This window comes from Notolepis coatsorum, assembly GCF_963971535.1.
Source record: "Notolepis coatsorum genome assembly, chromosome: 3".
NCBI classification, from domain to species: Eukaryota; Metazoa; Chordata; class Actinopteri; order Aulopiformes; family Paralepididae; genus Notolepis; species Notolepis coatsorum.
Window position 1 is genome coordinate 25,352,827 of NC_140167.1, and position 24,077 is coordinate 25,376,903.

Genomic DNA, 24,077 nt, shown 5'->3' on the forward strand with positions numbered 1-24,077 from the left:
AATAATGTGATGCCTAAATGACTGCGTATGGGGGTTCTTTAATTATTTAACATCTTAATATATAACTCTAAAACCTTTTTTTTTTTGCTTGCTGGCACCCTATGAAACAAGGTCTCGGCTACACCTGTTTTTAATGAGAGACAAAAGGAAATGTATTCTCAATGTCACACACGTGTGTTAGAACAAGCACAGCGGTAGATTGAGCTGAAACTCTCATTAGTTGTACCAAGGATAGACTGAGAATAGGAAGGTTAACATGGAGACGGATGGAGGAAGGGAGAGAGAGAGAGAGAGAGAGAGAGAGAGAGAGAGAGAGAGAGAGAGAGAGAGAGAGAGAGAGAGAGAGAGAGAGAGAGAGAGAGAGAGAGAGAGATACAACAAGAGAAACGGAAAGAGAGAAGTCACACTGTGCCATAAATTATCTGGGTTTCCGCTCTGGCCAGGCAAACCTCCTCCAGCGCCCAAGGTCAAATCTCTGCACTATGGGAGATCGGGCTTTTTGCTCTTCCGCTCCCAGTCTGTGGAATGCTCTCCCTGACTACCTGAGAGCACCACAGACTGTGGATGTTTTTAAGAAAGGCCTCAAAACTCACCTTTTTAGTAGAGCCTTCTGTTGACTTTTTATCAAATTTTTTGCTCCACACATTTTATGTTCTTTTACCAATTTCTTTTATCAGTTTTATTTATTCTATGTTTCTCTATGTTATTCTATGTTTTAGTCTTGCCTATTTTTATATTCTTTCTTTCTTTTATTCTCGCTAGTTTTAAGTTCTTTTAACTGTAGCGCTTTGAGATTTGCCCCGCAACTGTAAAGCGCATTACAAATGGAATCTATTATTATTATTATTATTATTATTATTATTATAAAGGCAACACTGAAAACAGAGATAGGGAGGAAGGGACGGACGGAGCGAAGGGAGTTGAGAGGGAGGGAGGGAGGGATGGTGGGAGGGAGGGAGGGAGGGAACGAGGGAGGGAGGGAGGGAGGGAGGGAGGGAGGGAGGAAAGGTGGGAAGGTGGGAGGGAGGGAATGTGGGAGGGAGGGAAGGAGGGAGGGAAGGAGGGAGGGAGGGCAGGACAGTGAGGAAGGAGGATGAAGTCAAGGAAGTAAGGGGGAACATATGGCGAGGGATTGAAGGAGGTTCAGTGGGGCATGTGTGTGTGTGTGTGTGTGTGTGTGTGTGTGTGTGTGTGTGTGTGTGTGTGTGTGTGTGTGTGTGTGTGTGTGTGTGTGTGTGTGTGTGTGTGTGTGGGGGGGGGGGGGGTGACATTCAGAGAAGCGCATTGGAGAGAGCATGTGATTGTTCTAATGGCCAAAATAAAGCCTGGTTGGTACATTCAAATCAACCAATCAATCAATCAATCAATCAATCAATCAATCAATCAATCAATCAATCAATCAATCAATGATACAATGTATGAATTGAGTAGGACATTAACCCTTTCACTACCACACTACAGACGGTTAACCACAGACATCCTTTTTCCTCAACAGACCTTGACAATATAGGTTGTGGAAATTGCGCTTTTTCAAGGAATAGTCATGGAATTTGTTGAACACCCCTGAATACTCTACCCATTGAGCTCCACAAGGAAATTGAACCCCTAACCCTAAAGTTTAAGTTTTCCATTCAAGGTTCTTGATGTAAAGAGGAAGTGGTCAATTTATGTTTGGATTCATATAGCTTACTTGAAAAGACTGTTAGATCTAAGTACAACATTGGATTACTTTCATAATAAACAATAATACAAATAAACTATAATAACATCATGACCCCCCATCCCAAAAAAATTAATAAAAAGAGGAATTAGTAACTGCATATAAATGAAAATGATGTCCTGCTTTAGACCCAAAGTACTCACCAGGTGTCTGTTTTGGAGGTGAAGATTCCCTCCATGAACGCTTCAGGCGGCATCCACTTCACAGGCAGCATGGCTCGCCCGCCCTTTCTGTAATAACTGGCCCTGCACGTGCACACACACACACACACACACACACACACACACACACACACACACACACACACACACACACACACACACACACACACACACACACACACACACACACACACACACACACACACACACACACACACACACACACACACACACACACACACACACACACACACACACACACACACACACACACACACACACAGAGAGATCCTAAATTATGCGTATAATCAACTCATACAGGCAGGGGTGTAGCTCCAGATTCTGGGCCCCATGAAATAATGTATTTGTAGGCCCCCACTCAATGCGAGCGTGCGTAAGCGCGCGAGCAACATTTTTTTTGGCCATTTTTTTATTGATGAAAACGCATAATATGGTTTTTACCTATACATTCGGATCAGCAGTTCAGCACCTGCACTGTTGGTGGGTGAGCCTAGTAAAGGATGTCGCATTGCGTTCATCTTCAATGAATGGACCAATGCAATAGTCTACCAAAGCCCCCCCTCTCTATATATATCTCACACACACACACACACACACACACACACACACACACACACACACACACACACACACACACACACACACACACACACACACACACACACACACACACACACACACACACACACACTTCAGAAACAAACATAGTATCAATGAGAGCATCAATAATACACCTGAGTGATGTCTAGTAAAAAAAGAAAAAAAAAAGAAAGAAAAATGTTGGGCCCCCCCCCCCAGTGTTGGGCCCTTGGAATCATCCTAAGCTACCCCCCCCCCAGCTACGCCCCTGCATACAGGAAGCATTCCGGCTGTCAGAGTTTCAAGTTTCAAGTTTCAAGTTTATTTGTCACATACATTAAAAGTACAGTGTACAGTCAATGCAATGAGATGCATCTTCCTCCCAAGCTGCTTTCAGAAAATCTATATATCCGATTGATTAGACACATAGTTATAGATATATGATATTACCCCCCTAGACGAAGGTTCAACAGAAGATAAAGATTCCATCTGGGTGCTATTAGGTGCACTAGGACAGGTTTTTCATAAATATTTTTCATTTATTTGTTTATTTGGAAGGGACAGCATGTATTAATTGAATACATAAAATGCACTGTAAATACACAGGATTTAGCAAGGGTAGTAGCCTACAAGGTAGTTGTATTGGATCTAACATAGTTGTGAATTTGTAGAAATCTAAAGAAATGCTATATATAAATGCAATGATCATAAAGAAAATGTGTTTGAGGCAGATCGAATTTATCACGCAGTAATTCAAAAGAGGGAAACGTGTCATTAATATAAAGATCTTTCATTCTTTTAATGCCATATTACAAGTCAATAATTGAAAGGAACCATCTATTAAGAGAGGCATGTAAGTGGTGGTTTGCACACAGAGGATCAAGGAGTGAACTCACTTGCCGTCACAAAATGTTGCCACGTTTTAGTCCAGATTTTAAGGGACTGGATCAGTTTTAGCAAATTCCGATGGTATAGGAAAGGAAGAGAATAGCAGGGCACCAGCAGAGGTAGGGTGACAAGAGGGTCAATCTGTCTATCTTGGGGATATTCAATTCCTCAATTAAAGTGCTGTCACCCTCCGAGGAATATAAATGGTAAATGGTGCATTTATATAGAGCTTTTATCAAAAGCGCTTTACAATTGTTCCTCACATTTGACCCATTCACTCACAAATTCACTCACCGACGGCGGAGGCGACCACGCAAGGTGCCAACCTGCTCATCTGGGAGCAGTTCGGGGGTTAAGTGTCTTGCTCAAGGACACTTCGACACGCTGCCCGGGAGGAGCGGGAATCGAACCGGGAACCTCCGGATTACCAGACGACTGCTCTATACCTCCTGAGCAACTGTCGCCCCTGAATACAGTAAATGCCCGTAAAATCGTTCAAATTGCTTGTTTATATAATTCTGATCAACGGTTGTCTGTCCAGAATTAGTTAGAATTTCGGTTAGCTTTGCCTTTCGGTAGTTTGTGTGTGTGGACCCTGACATGCAGAGGAGCTGCTCCGCTAAAGCTAAACCAAACAGAAGACACACAGTGGATATTCAGAGCTCAACCATGGATAAACAACCAACAGATGCATATAAACCCCCACACGCTGACAAGGAACAAAGCTAATATCAAGTCGTTCCACACACACACATGCACGCCCACCCGCCCGCGCACGCACGCACGCACGCACGCACGCACACACACACACACACACACACACACACACACACACACACACACACACACACACACACACACACACACACACACACACACACACACACACACACACACACACACACACACACACTTCAGAAACAAACATAGTATCAATGAGAGCATCAATAATACACCTGAGTGATGTCTAGTAAAAAAAGAAAAAAAAAAGAAATAAAAATGTTGGGCCCCCCCCCCAGTGTTGGGCCCTTGGAATCATCCTAAGCTACCCCCCCCCAGCTACGCCCCTGCATACAGGAAGCATTCCGGCTGTCAGAGTTTCAAGTTTCAAGTTTCAAGTTTATTTGTCACATACATTAAAAGTACAGTGTACAGTCAATGCAATGAGATGCATCTTCCTCCCAAGCTGCTTTCAGAAAATCTATATATCCGATTGATTAGACACATAGTTATAGATATATGATATTACCCCCCTAGACGAAGGTTCAACAGAAGATAAAGATTCCATCTGGGTGCTATTAGGTGCACTAGGACAGGTTTTTCATAAATATTTTTCATTTATTTGTTTATTTGGAAGGGACAGCATGTATTAATTGAATACATAAAATGCACTGTAAATACACAGGATTTAGCAAGGGTAGTAGCCTACAAGGTAGTTGTATTGGATCTAACATAGTTGTGAATTTGTAGAAATCTAAAGAAATGCTATATATAAATGCAATGATCATAAAGAAAATGTGTTTGAGGCAGATCGAATTTATCACGCAGTAATTCAAAAGAGGGAAACGTGTCATTAATATAAAGATCTTTCATTCTTTTAATGCCATATTACAAGTCAATAATTGAAAGGAACCATCTATTAAGAGAGGCATGTAAGTGGTGGTTTGCACACAGAGGATCAAGGAGTGAACTCACTTGCCGTCACAAAATGTTGCCACGTTTTAGTCCAGATTTTAAGGGACTGGATCAGTTTTAGCAAATTCCGATGGTATAGGAAAGGAAGAGAATAGCAGGGCACCAGCAGAGGTAGGGTGACAAGAGGGTCAATCTGTCTATCTTGGGGATATTCAATTCCTCAATTAAAGTGCTGTCACCCTCCGAGGAATATAAATGGTAAATGGTGCATTTATATAGAGCTTTTATCAAAAGCGCTTTACAATTGTTCCTCACATTTGACCCATTCACTCACAAATTCACTCACCGACGGCGGAGGCGACCACGCAAGGTGCCAACCTGCTCATCTGGGAGCAGTTCGGGGGTTAAGTGTCTTGCTCAAGGACACTTCGACACGCTGCCCGGGAGGAGCGGGAATCGAACCGGGAACCTCCGGATTACCAGACGACTGCTCTATACCTCCTGAGCAACTGTCGCCCCTGAATACAGTAAATGCCCGTAAAATCGTTCAAATTGCTTGTTTATATAATTCTGATCAACGGTTGTCTGTCCAGAATTAGTTAGAATTTCGGTTAGCTTTGCCTTTCGGTAGTTTGTGTGTGTGGACCCTGACATGCAGAGGAGCTGCTCCGCTAAAGCTAAACCAAACAGAAGACACACAGTGGATATTCAGAGCTCAACCATGGATAAACAACCAACAGATGCATATAAACCCCCACACGCTGACAAGGAACAAAGCTAATATCAAGTCGTTCCACACACACACATGCACGCCCACCCGCCCGCGCACGCACGCACGCACGCACGCACACACACACACACACACACACACACACACACACACACACACACACACACACACACACACACACACACACACACACACACACACACACACACACACACACACACACACACACACACACACACACACACACACACACACACACACACACACACACACACACACACACACACACAGCAAATGGTAGCGCGATATTATTGTATTTATGTAAAAAGAGGGTTGGGGCAGGGGATAAGTTAAAGTTCACAGCCATGTCACTATGGAAACATCACAGGCAGCGTTAAAAAGCCCAGAGACTGAAAACCTCGGAATAAGCAATTATGTCACTCTTCAAGATTAGCCCGCTATCGATTACAATCGCAATGTTCGCCCCTCCTAACGCGTGGGCATTTGAGAGATCCGTCTAAGAACTCCTTATCTCGGAGAGCGGAAAGGGCGCGGAAGGGGAGGGGGGTGGTGTTTTTCGCCTGAGTCTGAGGTTTTTTCTCTTCTTCTTTTAGGCCGTACTCACACGCTGGGAGGAGAATGATCAGATTTGCTGCAGCGGGGAGCTATCAGACCACCGCCACAGATACTGGCCTCGGCCCGGTTCATCTTAGCCCCGCTCGCTGCACGCTGGGACGGAAGAAAGAGAAGACGGCGGCCCACCCTTCCCCCGCTCCCTCCCTCCTCATCTCTCTCTTCCCAAAACTCACAGCCAAGCCGAACCGGCACAACACGTGTTCTTCAAAGGGCGTCCAAGCGGCATGAGCCAGGCTGCGGAGTCCAGACGTCGTCTTGGCATCTCACCGCGTTCGCTGGCGCCACCGATGAACAAATCCCTAGTAATAAATACCAAGGTCTAAATTCGACCTTGTGGCGATCCGGCTGGCACACGCCGTGTCTCTGGACTTGACCACGAAGCCAAAATACACACCGTTTTATTTCATGTCCTTTATTTAGACAAGGTGGTCTCGTTGAGATTGAGATCTCTTTTTCAAGGGAGACCTGTGAACAATAGACATACTGTATAGAAACGCGATGGACAAACAAGAACAGTTGGCCAGTCATAGATGACCGAACAAACACGTAGATCAAAGAAAAGGCTGGCTTCCGGATATGAACAAGCTAGCTTAGCTGTTGGTCAAAAACACCTCTCCCAGAGTTTTAAGCTAGGCTAGGGGTCCGTATCCGCTTCCATTAATTTGTGCTGAGCTAGGCTAGCTTGCAGCCAGATAGCTTTCTACTGAACACAAAAGAGGAAATTGTTATCTATCTTCTTGTCTGACTCTGGAGAAGACGCTAAGCGCATTTCCAATATGCGCTTAAAGCACTGGTGCTGCTGCTTTTGGAATGAACTCCCTAGTTTGTAAGAAAACAGACAGGCTTCTTAAAAATGGGTGAAGTATCCCTTCAATAACACATATGATATGGTAGCACATAATGACCTACAGTATATAACCAGAGCACATCATTAATAACTGTGATGCTCCCTGTTTCTGAATCAGTTCATGAAGATCGTTGCATGCATTTGCCCCCCACTTGCCGGTCTAGGGAGGGTTGATAGATACTATCACATGTTTCAAGTTTTCAAGTTTCAAGTTTCTTTAATAGTTGTCATACAGAAGTACAGAATACTTTCATACAAAATGCTTCTTACTGTTACGCTCCAGAGACTGTGCTAGACAAGATAGTATCAAATAACATGGTATAGCATGTAATTTAGAAGTAGAAAATGAGGTCACAGTGTTCAGTATAGACATATGTACAATGTTCGATGCAGAATAGACGTAACTGAGTTACCATATAATATACAATACTATGCAGTGTACTAATGTACAGTACTATATAGTGCAAAGCAGAAATGGGATGAGGTACAATTTAGGTACAATTTACAGTAAGGTGTACGAGTTGTAGTGCAATCCTTCATCAATAAATATAAAGTGTGGGGAGTCCCCTCCGATACATGCGGAGTCAGCCAGCCGCTTCTTTTCACCTGACAGCGAGGACTCTCACTGGGGGAGTGTAACGTGTGGGAGGCTCACACTACTTCCCCCAGTTCCCTCCCTCGCTGAGCAGGCGCCCCGACCGACCTGTAAGAGCCGCTGTTTACAACGACCAGGATACCCACCCCGCCAGCTTCCCACCCGCTAACACTGCCAATTGATTAGTATGGACGACCGACCAAGCCGGAGGTACCGCTGACTGCTGGATTCGATACCAGTGTCTCTGCGGTGGTAGGAAGGCGCTTAGTCCGCTGCGCTACCCAGCCGCACCATTACAGTAGAATTGTAAAAATAAATAATAAAAAGAAACTTTGGAAAGTAACTTTGTATGAGGCAGATACCCCATTTGCTAATCCGGCGGTAAACTGTGCGGTTTTGGGAGTGAGCTTAACCCAGTTCTAAACTATCAAACCGGTGTACAGGAAACAGTATTACGCTGATAATCCTTCGTCCTACTGTGTTTCTTATCCTACCGGAGTCTGTGGGTGGTGTTCTGTGTTAGATTGCACCTAAGACTAGACTGGAAAAAATATATATTCATTCCACACCGTGAACACCACCAAACACACACTGAAGGCTGGGTCGGAAGATTAAGGAAGCTTAAATACAGGTACATGGATCCCATTGCACAAACAGAGGTGTGTATGTCTGTGTGTGTGTGTGTGTGTGTGTGTGTGTGTGTGTGTGTGTGTGTGTGTGTGTGTGTGTGTGTGTGTGTGTGTGTGTGTGTGTGTGTGTGTGTGTGTGTGTGTGTGTGTGTGTGTGTGTGTGTGTGCGTGTGCATGTGCGTGTGTGTGTGTGAGAGTGTGCGTGTGTGTGTGGAGAAGGTGAGGTGGAGGATACAGGAATTGGAATTGTGTGTGTGCTTGTGTGTGCATGTCCGTTACTGTGTGTCTGTGTATGTGTGTGAATATATCTGTACCTGTGTGTGTGTGTGTGTGTGTGTGTGTGTGTGTGTGTGTGCGTGCATGTATGCATATGCATTCAAACCCTGTGTCTGTGAGTGTCTTTCCGTGCTTTTCTCTGTGTCCCAAGCATGTGTGTCTGCACCGATTAGCGAGCGTGTGTGTTAGGTATAGCTGCAAACGGTGACATTAAACCCTGTTCCCAGCATCACGGTTGTTCCCCTATGACCACTTCAAAAAAAGACTCCCAGGTCCACCGTCACAGCAGGGCGCCCCCCCCACCCCACCCCCCCCCCTTCAAGGCAGGTTCAAGGCAGAGATGTTCTTTTCTTTCTTTTCTTATTTTTTCCCTTTTTTTAACATCACAGCAGGACACCTGAAAAGACGACATCAGCAATTAAAAGAGATGCCGTTTAATGCGGCTCCCTCCATCCTTCCTCCCAGGAGAGGGATTATGTAAGATAGTACTTCCTTTTTGCCTTACTCCCAGATGCTTCTCTTCTCTTAATTCTCTTCTCTTAATTCTCTTCTCTTAATTATCTTCTCTTCTCTCGCGTGACAGTTACTAGGTGACTCAGAGAGCAGATCTGGTATTGATACAAGCCATGGATGTGTTTGTGTTTGTTGTTGTTGTTGTTGTTGTTGTTGTTGTTGTTGTTGTTGTGAGTGGAGACACATTTCCCTCATCCTGATTTGTTTGCCAGTTGAAAGACTTTGGAGAGATTTCCCCACAGGGTTGCGAGTCATTTAAATGATGTCGTGTTGAAATGCACTGTTGAAACTCTGGGGCTAGAAATGACTCCATACATAGAACGGGGGATACCTTCCTTCCTGGCGGGTGCCCCTGTGCCCCTGTGCCCCTGTGCCCCATTGGATTAGATTGCCAGCTAGTGAGAGGATGCAGCACAGTGCTAAGTTTATCAATACTAGTAAAGCAGTCAGTGACATTGTGGTCTGTACTAGTATTCAACATGATGCCAAAAAAGGTGAACCTATTTTTTAAGGTTGAAAAGCTTTAAGAATGCCTACTGTTAGCGGCTGAGTGGCGCAGTGGGCAAGGCGCTCGCCACTAACGCAGGAGATGCTGGTATGGAGCCCAGCTCTCGGCGTTGGCCGGCTTGGCCGGCCGTCATACTAACACAATTGGGAGTGTTAGGGGGTGGGAAAGCCGGTGGGTGGGGATTGGACGTTGTGGACAGCGACTCCTACAGGTCGGTTGGGTGAAACAGGAAGTATCGGGGGCAGCGTGAGCCTCCCACGCGTTACTCCTCGCCACTGAGAGTTCGAGCTGCTGCGGTGAAAAGATGCGACAGGCTGCCTCCTCGTGTACCCGAGGGGACACGTGATGCAAGGCTTCTATCCTCACTACAGCCGACCAGTGGGAGGCATAGTCTAGCAATGTTCAAGACAGGGGAGGGAAGAATTGGAAATACGAAATTGGGATGGGAGAAAAATAGAAAAATGGGGAGAAAAAGTTGATAAAAAAAAGAAAAATGCCTACTGTTACATACTCTTTCCCACCAAAGAAGAATACAATTGTAAAAGCAAGCTTTTATAGGACATGTTGACAGATAATGTGGATATACTGCACACCATCTGATAGGACAAGCTGATTCCAACCCAGGTCATAGCAATTACATAAAAAGTATCTTAGCTTCCATGAGCCACTAGAACGCTCTGTGCCTCAAGCGTTATTTTGTCCTATTAATTGCATCCCAGGGTTTCCCCCCAGTGTATTACAAGCCAGGAACACCGCTGGGCCTGACTTGTCCCCCTGCCGGTCCTAAGCATTGGGGGGGAAATATATACATTTTCTTTTTCACTAAAGTTAATTACTGAAGCAGAGCGGCATCTATTGGTTACAACATGAATGTACTATGTGACATGCACTACAGACCTTACCACAACAAGCCTAGCTAACCCTAACCCTACCACACGTCTAGGTAACCCTACCACAAGCCTAGCTAACCCTAACCCTACCACACGTCTAGATATCCCTACCACAAGCCTAGCTAACCTTAACCCTACCACACGCCTAACTAAGCCTAACCTTACCACAAGCCTAGCTAACCCTAACCCTACCACAAGCCTAGCTAACCCTAACCCTACCACACGTCTAGCTAACCCTACCACAAGCCTAGCTAACCTTAACCCTACCACACGCCTAACTAAGCCTAACCTTACCACAAGCCTAGCTAACCTTTTCATCCTTTTTAATTTCCATATTCTTTATTAATACAGAGGGAGGTAGTTATGCTGCAGCTGCTCTGTCCCTCTGTCTCTTTCTGTCTTGTTCGCTACCTGCCCCTTTCACTACCACACTACATACGGTTAACCCTTTCACTACCACACTACATATGGTTAACCCTTTCACTACCATACTAGTACATACGGTTAACCCTTTCACTACCACACTACATACGGTTAACCCTTTCACTACCACACTACATACGGTTAACCCTTTCACTACCACACTACATACGGTTAACCCGTTTACTACCACACTACATACGGTTAACCCTTTCACTACCACACTACATACGGTTAACCCTTTCACTACCACACTACATACGGTTAACCCGTTCACTACCACACTACATAAGGGTTAATCCTTTCACTACCACACTACATACGGTTAACCCTTTCACTACCACAGTACAGAAGGTTAACCCTTTCACTACCACACTACAAAGGGTTAACCCTTTCACTACCACACTACAAATGGAACCTGTGTTATTATTGACCTTTTCCTTTTCAATCAATCAGAGAAACTATAGGGTCCTACATCAGTCTGCCAGCGGTCCGCATCGGGACAGTTTTTCTGGGGGAAGCCCTGCATCCACTCTGTACTTCCACTTATCTGCATCCAGGCAGCAGCTGTTTTCTCACATCCCAACGCCACCCTGTTACACCTATCCCTCCATAGCATCATGATTAATTAAAGGGCTGATGGGTGCGTGTGTGTGTGCGTGTGTGCATGCGTGCGTGTGTGTGTGCGTGTGCGCGCGTGTGTGTGTGTGTGTGTGTGTGTGTGTGTGTGTGTGTGTGTGTGTGTGTGTGTGTGTGTGTGTGTGTGTGTGTGTGTGTGTGTGATTCATGTACAACCCTGATGGCCTTGGGCTGACATCGCAGGCTGCATGTGAGCGCAAACTACCCTGGGACTTAATTAAAACCTGGCACTCAATATCACTATGCACTGTTATCTGTAGCCGTCAGGTGATGGAGACAACCGTAGTCTTCTTAGTAAGGTGAAGCATTAGTTAGAACAGGGGGACATAAAACCTGCTTCTAAACACTTAAATGCACACACTCTTTTCTGGGATTCAAATAACTTTTTCTTTCTTTCTTTCTTCCCCCGCCCCCCCCATGTATAGTTTGTATTGTTAGCTCAATAGTTAGCTAAACTCCCTTTCTGCTGCGTCTGTACATACTGTACTGTAGCAACCCGAGATAGGATCAAGAGAGCTGGTTGCTACAGTATGTGTAGTTATACCATGTGATCCAGTGGTGATTGTGACGACTTGTCAAGTATGTGGTACTGAGTGTGTGGGGGGGTCACACACAAGTGTCAATCTAGCTAATTATTAGGTGCATATATTACCCATAGCGAGATTGCTACAATACATTCTGAATAGAAAATACATTTCACACATTGGAGTGTCTCCTTATGAGTTATTTCTGTTGCCACGGCAGCAGCGTTAGACAACCGTGGCGTCCACCCTCTTCAAACCTGAAGAGCGCCTGTGACTGTGTGGGGCTGGTTTCTCTCACGCGTGTCTGTTTCCTTAGCCTATAGTCCAGGTAAATGGATAGAACAGGGCAAGCTACTGCAGCAAAACGAGGCAAGCTGTCTCAATTTCACAAAGAACGTGGCCTTGGCAAAGGTTACGGAGGAGGTAATGGTAAGATACTTCAAGGAGGCTGATGGCAAATCTGCAGCACATGTCAATAGACAGAAACAAATCGACAGCGTGCACTCTATATTATCACGGCATACCGAAAACTATCCGTTCCGAAACTGTAAACCGCTTCACCGGAGTTGACGAGATGCTACCGTCTTGAATATCTACCAAAAGCCTGGTCCTCCCCGTGAGGTACAACGCTCACGCCCGCTAATGAGCGAAGTGCCTTCGCTACGCCGACAGAGATCGCTTACTAAATGAAGCGCGGAGAGATCCTCCGGAGGTACAGTGGCAGACATCCAGCTGATGTTCACGGTGGACTACTGCGAGGCTACAGCAAAGTGTCCGAAACCCTGCCGTGAAGCACGAGGCAGGGGTCTGAGGCTCTCCTTCTTCACCTCCACTACAGTCCAGCTCTCTCCCGGGGGAGCGGCACCTTTCAGGAGCCCAGTGAGCGGGGCGAGCAGGTCATCGCTTTCCTAAAGGAATAAGAACCGCTGGTGAATAAAGCACCACAAGCGAACAGACTAACCAGGAACAAAGAGCCGTTCCCCCTCTTTTTCTTGCATAATATGCCGTTTTAATTTAGTTTTGTTAACCGCAGCTTACTGTTAGGGTTTAAACGTTAAAGAAGCTCTCCTACTTAGTTTACTCAAGCCTTTACTGGCTGCTGTATTTGTTTTGATTGGTTTCCCGAGGTTTAGTGACTCAGTGGCTCCATTATTATATTGACTGGCTTCACCGTCCCGCCATTTAATTAAATGCAACTTTTATTTGGACTGGAAGGTGGAGGAGGGTTCTGTTCTTTCAGGGTCACTGATGCATCTTTTCTTCGGTGTGTGTGTGTGTGTGTGTGTGTGTGTGTGTGTGTGTGTGTGTGTGTGTGTGTGTGTGTGTGTGTGTGTGTGTGTGTGTGTGTGTGTGTGTGTGTGTGTGTGTGTGTGTGTGTGTGTGTGTGTGTGTGTGTGTGTGTGTGTGTGTGTGTGTGTGTGTGTGTGTGTGTGTGTGTGTGTGTGTGTGTGTGTGTGTGTGTGTGTGTGTCAAAGTCCAAGTCAAAGTCAACTTTATTGTCATTTCCCATAATGTGCAAGACATACAGAAAATGTGATTATGTCCCCCCCCTCTCACGGTGTATATAAAAATGTAAATATCTCGACAATAAACAAAGTAACACAAAGGACACAATATACAACACACAATATACAGGACTATGTACAATATAAACAGTAGATCAAATGAAATGAACGAGTGAATTAAATAAAAGAGGTAAAAGAGAACTTAGTGCAAATATGCCTAGCAGCGTAGTACATATAGTAAAATAAAATAAAGTGGCGTTTGTCTGTGTGTGTGTGTGTGTGTTTGTGTGTTTACAGTGTGGTGTCACTTGTATTTCAATCTTACCAAATCGATTTTCCTGTGCAGCTGTATGACATACTCACATTTAAAAAGTTATGAATAATATTACTCTATGTTATCATGGAACACACTTTATATTTATTGATAAAGGATTTGCACTACAACTCGTACACCTTACTGTAAATTGTACCTAAATTGCACCTCATCCTATTTCTGCCTTGCACTATATAGTATTGTATATTAGTACACTACACAGTATTGTATATTATATGGTAACTCAGTTACGTCTACTCTGCATCGAACATTGTACATATGTCTATACTGAACACTGTGACCTCATTTTTTTTTGCTTCTAATTTACATGCTATACTATGTTATTTTATTTCATACTTGTCTTGTCTTGCACAGTCTCTGGAGCGTAACAGTAAGAAGCATTTTGTATAAAAGTATTCTGTACTTCTGTATGACAACTATTAAAGAAACTTGAAACTTGGAATGCACAGGGCCTTAATTCTCCTCAGAAGCTCCTCTATAGGGAGAACATTAATATTGCATTCATACAGGAGACACATTATCTTGAGGCTGATGTACATATATTTTAGAACAAATATGATCGTGTGTCCTCCTGTTATACCAAATAAGGAGTCAGTGCAAATTGCAAAATGTACAGTAACGTTATGGTTAGGTATAAGGTTTGTACTGGTGCTTTTGTAAAATAGCCTTTAATGTCAATACAATCACTTTGATATGTGCCTATGTTCCAAATTCCTTTGACCAGCATTTATATAACTCACTGGCCTCCATATTATTAGATTTTCCAGAATATCAGATGTTGATAGGGGGTGATTTTGATCGAACAGTGGTAACAGAGATCATAGATCAATGACTAGCATCAAGTGCATTACAAAAAAATGTAAGCGAATGATTACGGAGTATATTGACATCAGGCGTATGGTTTTTTCTGCTCAACGTAAGACCTTTTCAAGAATATATTATATTTTTGTCTCCAAAACTCTTTTTAGTGACATCCATAGCACCGGTATGATTGTCTGATCATCGAGCTGTCTTGTATACTTTCTCATTAAGAGCTGGTCAACCTAGAGTGCTCGTTTGGCATCTAAACACCATCCCGCTTCAGAATTCTGAACCGAATCAATTCATTAATATAAATAGTGTTGTCGGTTGGCAGCCGTCGCGTGTTATGTTATGCAGTTGCATTAACGGTTGCATCAGAATAAAACAATATCCTTTGCGGACATTTTTTATAAAGTTAAAAAACATTGTATTGAGTTTCTGTAAACTGAAATTGCAGCGCTCAAACAGAGCATGCTAAATAATAACGTTTCGCAGGAAAACATTCGCAAAGCGACGGAATTTATTGGATGAACTTAATGGCCTGGTGAGACAGATAGCAGAATTCATTATAAATCTCAACTATGACAGAATCACTATATAAACAGCGCACGGCCAAGCTGCCTTCTCGCTCATGAGGACGAATCATCAAACTTCTCTGGACCAAAGAGGGATTTTAACCTCTGGATCCAATGAAGATGAACAGTATCTACTTTTCAATGATTCTTTTAAAACTTGAATACGTTGAAGGTTGTTCATGATGGAAAAGTCTGATACAGCATTTTAAAAATCATTACATTTACCTAAGCTGCCCCGGAGGCCATCTGTTCATTAGAGGCGCCTGTCACTCTAGAAGAGCTAAGAAAAGCCTGAGCCTGCCTGTCAGGAAGAGAGGGAGGTGTGAGAAGGGCACTGCGTGGGGTCACACACAAGTGTCCAATCTAGCTAATTACCAGGTGCATATATTACCAGGTAGACTACATCATATATATATATATATTTTTTTGTATTATTATCATTAATTGTCTCTACTGACTGTGTGTCATTTGCAGGGAAAAGTTATGTTCGATAACTCTGCTAATGCCAACTGATGCTAACATTGCTGCCAAGTAAAGCTCTTGAAAGAGGCTCTTGAAGACGACGGCGCATCCCTTCTACAGATAGCTGGCAGTATTCAGGTGATTCCCTCACTCACTCACTCACTCACTCACTCACTCACTCACTCACTCACTCACTCACTCACTCACTCACTCACTCACTCACTCACTCACTCACTCACTCATTCACCCATTCACTCTCTCACTCACTCACTCACTGAAGTTATGCTGTTCACGAGACAGCTACTGTAATGGCGATTCATTCAGTTTTCTCAACTGGCAGTACAATTCTACCTAAAGCCATGAACGATTAGGGCTGCATGTGATTACCCTGCATGTGATTACCCTGCATGTGATGACCCTGCATGTGATGACCCTGCATGTGATGACCCTGCATGTGATGACCCAAGCTCTCGATGTTAAAAAGCTGTACATGCTCACGTTCTCTCTCTCTCTCTCTCTCTCTCTCTCTCTCTCTCTCTCTCTCTCTCTCTCTCTCTCTCTCTCTCTCTCTCTCTCTCTCTCTCTCTCTCTCTCTCTCTGTATTTCATCACGCACGGTGGGCAGATAGACTACGGCTATACTTTGATGTATACCGGCCTATATGTATTGAACACTACTTTACTTTGGTTACAAGATGGATGGTTGTTAGTCCTACAGTGGAAGCAGATCATCCATCTGTGTGTAATTCGGCCTGTGATGTTGAAGAATGCGTCCCCATGAGGCCGGTGATCACAACCCACTGCTGCGCGGCGCCCACCTGATCTGAATTCTGATTGGACGACTTTCTGTTGTTAAAGTAATCAATTAGAAACGACGATCTATACATTTTAGGGTGAAGGTCCAAGAGACTATGCAGGATGAATGTGGTTATTACTGTTATAATGTGACAGATCAACCCATTGCCCGATGACTCGATAAAAGAATAACAGGTTTTAATTGGATAAATCCAGTGTTCTCTAGGGCCTTATTACCAGATCACTTCATGGTGCATCTCCTTTTTTTTTAATGCATGGATGGTAATGATATCCCCATCGTAGCACTAACTTACTATATACTGTAATCACCATCAATTGCTTTGCCAAAATAAACATATGATTGTACGGTGCAAGCCACTGTGTGAACTTAACGCAAGAGGCCCTGGTCATTCACATACAGTACATGAGCATGAATCACGGTCACATGCTGCTTTTTGGACCAACTCTTGTTAAGGAAAAAGTGGATTAATGTGTTGATTCAAACCAGTATGAATGTTGTCAGTGTAAGAACGGGCTATCACATAAATCACAGATCAATTACAAATCATTCATTATCAGATATCCTCTCCAGATTTGAGGATCTCCACGCAGAGAGAGAGAGAGAGAGAGAGAGAGAGGAGAGAGAGAGAGAGAGAGAGAGAGAGAGAGAGAGGAGAGAGAGAGAGAGAGAGAGAGAGAGAGAGAGAGAGAGAGAGAGAGAGAGAGAGAGAGAGAGAGAGAGAGAGAGAGAGAGAGGGAGATATGGGATAACCTATATTTTCAGACCCATAGCGGGAACCAAATCCTGAATGAATGAATGCATGAATGATAATTGTATTTACAGTACTGCATATAGTGCTTTTCTAGTTCAAGTTTGTTTTTATTTGTCACATAATATATTTATACTTATACTTATATGTATATATTACATTACAGTGAAATGCATGAGAATGTGCTTCATACAGTAACAAATAAGTCAAAGAGGAATAACATTATACAATATACAATATACAATACAATACAATATACAAACTAAAGTACAATCTGTACAATGAAGTAAAAATGCAGAGACACTCAAAGCACCTTTTACAATGTAGGGTGGAAAAACTACCTCCTTCACCATCACTGTGTAGCACCCAACCTTTGGCTACACAGGCTCAATGGCTGCCATACACTGGCACCAGGCACACATCACACTAAACAATGGCTGACAGGCTCATGAGACGAGGACTGATATCAGCCAATTAAGGGGGAGGGGAGGGATGATTAGGTGGCCTTGATGTCAGAAACCTCGATGGGAATTTGGTCAGGAACATCTGGGAATTCCCTACTCTTTGCGATAGGCACCCTGGGTTCTTTAATGACCAAATTCAGTCAGGACTTCAGTTTAACGTCTCATCCGGAAGACGGCACTTGCAGCTGTACGGTGTCCCTATCCTAGAGGGGGTTGGATTTTCATGGGAGGAGTTTCATGTTTAATGAAACTGCTGCAGAGAATTAGACGTCGTTTCCATGGTAGCACATTTGATGAAAATGCTATCAGTGGATGTTTACAAAGCTTGGATGAGTTTTCCTCCTCTCTCTCTCCTCCTCTCTCTCTCTCTCTCTCTCTCTCTCTCTTCTCTCTCTTCTCTCTCTCTCTCTCTCTCTCTCTTTTACTACCTGTACCCCCCCCATCCCCCATCCCCCATGCTGCTATGATGCCTGCATTTCCCTTATCTTATTTGTCCAAAACCAGGGTTGTGTTTGTATACTAACCAAGTATTTGTATACTAAGTATTTACATGACTGACATTCTAAGCCATGTTTATGCTGTAGCTACATTCACTTTAGTACTTAGAGGAGCGAGATAACAGGCATCTCGATCACCTAGGAAATGTGTTAAGATGTTACTTAGACTTACGTTACCACTTTGATTGCACGTTGCTTTGCTCATAATGTGACTCGGATCCGATTTCTTTTCACAACAGTGTGAACAGGACAGATCACATGGAATCTGATCTTTTCAATTCTGATTTGGGCCACCTTCACAATGTGGTCCTAAATAAAATATGTTTGCAAGGCGACCTCAGTTCTGAACAGTCAGGCGAGACTTTCATGGGACTTCTACTGGTCACTCTAGATCTGTTTGAGAAACATACAGTTACTGTAGCTCCGTAGTGGATGTTGAATGTAACTGTAACACTGAGGCACGCTGTTACAATACAGTATGCTAATTAATAATAATAATTCTCCCTCTATGTGTGCGTTTGAAAAGATGATGAAGTCAGACTACTATATTATATTGATAGTAGGGCTGTCAGTTTATCGCGTTATTAGATTAATTAATTACACAGCAAATTATCGCGTTATGAAAATTAACTCAAAATTAATTACAATTTTTTTTTTTTTTTTTAATAATATTTTTTTTTGTATCTCATTCATTCCATAAGAATGTAGAATACACATTTACAGACTTTTTTATTTTTAATATGGTCCATTTGCATGTTCTTGGTATCTGATTCTAGGGACATCTATATGAATCTCAGGGAATGTATTCCCAGTGTCAGAAATACTGTGGGCTAGATCCACAAGAATGGATTGCACGGTGCAAGTTGCACCCTGGTCTGCATCCCCTTAACAATTGTGTGCCGTACTGTATTGTACCCATTCTGCAATCTGTTAATAACATTTTCATTCAATCAATCAATCTGCGCAGTGATTGATTGAATGAAAATTTTATTTTGAGTAAATTGTAATGAACCAAATGAGAATATCAATACATTTTATTGTATCTTTGACTGTGAATAACACCATGCTCAAATTGACCAGACCTGAAAAATCTAAGCAAATTAATAGATGGAAGATGATTAAACAGAAGGTTTTGTAGATACAGTACTGAATTCTGCCATCCGGACACATGCAATTTGAAATATGATTATATAATATAGAATATCAGGCATAAAATTGTTATGCGATTAAAATGCGATTAATTAGATTAATTAATTACAAATCCTGTAATTAATTAGATAATTTTTTTTAATCGCCTGACAGCACTAATTGATAGTAAATGTACTGAGGGTGGACAGACAGATTATGTTGATATTTAAACATAAAAAATACAATACATAAATGTATCCATGATCATCATGCAACATAAAACAATTGCAGGAACGGTTTGGGAGAGGAAGGTGTTTTAGGTTGCGTGTTCCAAAAAATTTACTTAAAGTTTAAAGCTCAATATATCAAAACGTGCACTTTATAGTGAACAGGCACTTTATAGTGAATCCAAATTATTTTTGGATTACAGAAAATTATCCCTAAAGTGCTATCTGTTGCAGCTGCACTGTTTTCCATGAAAATACCATATTTGGATAAGTTTGACCATTTCTAAAAATCTGAAAATCATTATTTAATAAAACACAGAAAAGTATCACCAAGTTACTCTGGATAAAAAAATACTTTACAGACAACATTGAGACAAAGCTTCCTGACACATCTCCATCCAAACTCTTGGAAGAACTCATTGAAATCTCATCTGATACCACCTGGAGAGCTAGTTTCAGAGTGTGGTGCTGAGTACCAAGTATCTCATGATGCTGCAGTTAAGGTGTTGATACCATTCAGCCCCACATATCTGTGTGAAGCTGGCTTTTCATCCATGACAGCTCTGAAAACAAAATATAGGGCCAAGTTGAGCCTTGAGGATGACATGCGTGTTGCCTTGTCAAAGATCTCCCCACGTATTGACCGTATTATTAGCCAGCAGCAGCAGACCTCGCATTGAGCTAGAAATGTCCACTGAGTGAACAAGTGCTTATTTTCTGTATTTATTTATATTTTTTGAGAAATGGTAACTTGGTGATCCTTTTCTGTATTTAAAAAAAATACATGATTTTCTGTTTTTGAGAAATTGTCAAACTTATCCAAATATGCTATTTTTATGGAGAACAGTGCAGCTGCAACAGATAGCACTTTAGTGATCCTTTTCTGTATTTAAAAAAAAAAATTGTCATCAGATTCAGACAACTTTATTGATCCCGCGTGGGGCAATTCATATTTGCAGATTCACCAACAAGCAACAAAGACAAACAAACAACAAAACATCTCAACGACAGCACGGCAAATAAAGAGTCATTGTATCATCATTGTAGCAAAAAAGACAGGACCGGGAAAGTCTTTATCGTATGTAGGGGTGCCCTGGAATATTTTATTGAACACAGGGGTGCCTTGGCAGCAGAAAGGTTGAGAACCCCTGCTCTACACTACACAATGGCTGAATGACCTGTTGGTGGCTTTAGTGATATTTCTGGCCTCTATGACTCTTCCCATCTGGCGCATTCACAGGAAAGAATGAATCACACTATAGGTCAATGGAGGAAGGTTGCTGCCTGGATTGAGCCAGTGAATCACTGTGACTCCCACCTACTTTTAAAACATTTAGTGATTCATGGTCTGGTCCCGCTGCCCTGATTGGTTGGATCTTCAACCGGGCCAATCAATCCGTTACTAGCCAGATAATGAATTGGCCAGACTGGAAGCACTCTCAGGCTGAATAATGAAGTGAAACGGCATGGTTATAGATGCTACCTACATTTTGTACTGAACCCTGTGCAATGACAATAAAGTTGAATCTAATCAAATGGAATCGTATGAGTTGTGCACCATTGGTGCAGGCCTCCTCCCCGAGAATTCATTAAATAATAATTCAGAACAGCTTAACCGTGGGACTGTGTCCACTTCACATATACTGTATATAGCATAATATATATGAAATAGACTAATGTTGCAGCATCACATATAGTGTGCAGCTTTGGTTCCACTCGCACTGTTGGAAAATGGCTTGAAATCCCTTGATGTTGTAGCGAAAGTCCCCCATCACTGCCCCACCCTCCACCACTGTCCCCACCCCCCACCTGACGCTCGTCAGCGCCCAAAAAACTGTTGTTCTCTGCAGTTTTGCTTCCATTTTCAAAGCGCTCCAAGCGCGAAAACAATACACGTCTTTGAGTTTCTATATAGTCCTATGACTGTGACTTTAGAACTGCTGTCTCAAGTGGAGAGAATATTGATGCAATGTTCATTAGCGCCTGTGTGACGCGGTTTTCCCCGTGATTTTACATAATGGAGCGTGCCGATGAGGATTAAAGGATTACTGGGTAGAAAAGTCAGAGCTAAACAATAAATAAATTTATTGGCACATCTCAGCTGTTTCTGGAAGAATGCATAATTTATATCGCAGCGTGACAAAGACGCCACACGCTCCCACACACACATCCACGCACCCTTACACACACGCTTACACACACACACACACACACACACACACACACACACACACACACACACACACACACACACACACACACACACACACACACACACACACACACACACACACACACACACACACACACACACACATCCACGCATGCTTGCACACGCACACACACACACACACACACACACACACACACACACACACACACACACACACACACACACACACACACACACACACACACACACACACACACACACACACACACACACACACACACACACACACACACACACACACACACACACACACACACACACACACACACACACACACACACACACACCACTCCCCTGTGGCGTAGCTAATTCAAAGTAGCCCATGCTAAATGGCCTGTGAGAAGAATCCATGCAAATGGTTTGTCTTCACTCGTGGGCAAAAGTTGAGCATTCGACTGTAATTCCCCGGCGGCGAGCTGAGAGCTCGGGGGAAGGTCACGGCGGAGCCTCGTTAGGAAACGCTTGTTTACGCTAACTTTAAGTGGCCCTTTGGTGCTTCTTATTTACACGGTTCATCTTAACCACGGCTTAAAAACCCATTACTGTGACACTTACATTTTTCCATTGTTACACAAAACACCTGAAATAGCAGATTGAAGTGGCCCGGTTTCCTTTAACCAAGGTATGTTGTTCTTCATGCTGTTGGATACGGTTTCTGGGCTGATGGTGGGGATTCCCCTACCTAGCTCTGGGTGTTATTAGGGGAATCGTCAACGGGAATACGGTTTATGATTTGGGTAGCATTTTCTTAGAAGATAAAACCATTAAGACACTATATAGGTCTAAGTTCACTTGGACCTTAAAAGAACACGCCAACATTTTGGGAAATTAGCTTACCGTCTTCTCCAGAGAGAGAGACAAGAAGATAGATACCAGTTTCCTCTCTGTGCGTTCAGTAGAAAGCTATCTGGCTGCAGGTTAGCCTAGCTTAGCACAATGAATGGAAGCGGACATGACCGGTTAGCCTTCGGGAGAGGTGTTAGTTGGACAATGCCTAGGCTAACCGGTCATGTTTGCTTCCATTCATTGTGCTAAGCTAGGCTAACATGCAGCCAGATAGACAAAATAACCACAAAGGACAATGTCAAGCTGCCAAAAGAGAAAGATGTTTGCTGGCTACCGAGAGAGAGAATATGCAGTGAGTGATGGAAGCTAATTTTAAGGTCACACTCAGAGAGTTTCCACCACAGCTGACATCTGGATAGCTAACAACAGAAGCTAAGCAGGTTGTACATTCCTTTTTAGGGGGGGGGGGGGGCGGGAGGGGGGGGGTGGGGGGGGGGATGTAAGCGAAAGTAACAAGTAATGTAACTAGTAACGTAACTAATTACTTTTTAAATTTGTTTTAATGTATTTTATTTGGGAGTACCAACAAGTATATTTCACATCATTTCAATTCACATCATTTCCCATTTTACAATTGTTTTTACCCCCCCCCCCCCATTACACAAAAACAAACAGAGAGACAAAAAATAAAAAATAAAAAAACTCAATAACAACATTTTAAAGATATACCACTTCCACTTTCAAGCCTGTACCATAAGTCAAGGATTCTTTAGGTTGCATTCATCACCATTGTGAACGTAAATGCTTATGGCTGCATAAGAAACTACAATAGCCTAGTCATCGAGCTAGTTTATCAAGTTAAATTACAAGTCCTCCAACATGGTTCAGGACAGGACCCCAGTCTTTGGACCCCCTAAGTGAGTATTTAATCTTCTTTAGATGAATGAATTGCATAAGATCGCTCAGCCATACCGAAGCTTGTGGTGGGTGTTTTGATTTCCATTGTAGTAAGATTCTCCTGCGTGCAAGTAAAGTTGCAAAGGCAATTACATTTGTATGCCTTTTGAGAATCTTAGGGTCCTCTCCAACTGTTATGCCGAATATGGCTGTGAAGGAGTTAGGCTGGAGGTTAATATCAAGGGTCTCTGAGAGAGTTACAAAAATAGAAGACCAGAAATTAAATAGAGATGGACAAAACCAAAACATGTGAGATAAATTGGCCGGGGTGTTATGACATCCATCACAGCTAGCATCTGGAAGGGAATATATCCTCGCCAGTCTAGATTTGGA

General features: G+C 43.0%; 1 protein-coding gene across 1 annotated transcript in view; it reads left to right on the forward strand.

Moving 5' to 3' along the window:
* The window catches only part of LOC311225731 (uncharacterized protein), a gene marked incomplete at both ends in the record, with an annotated part of 149,416 nt that overhangs the window by 91,239 nt on the left and 34,100 nt on the right, over positions 1 to 24,077 (forward strand). The window contains 1 exon segment of the mRNA XM_084311125.1: positions 9,301 to 9,307. Within this exon segment, the coding sequence (XP_084167251.1) occupies positions 9,301 to 9,307 (7 nt within the window).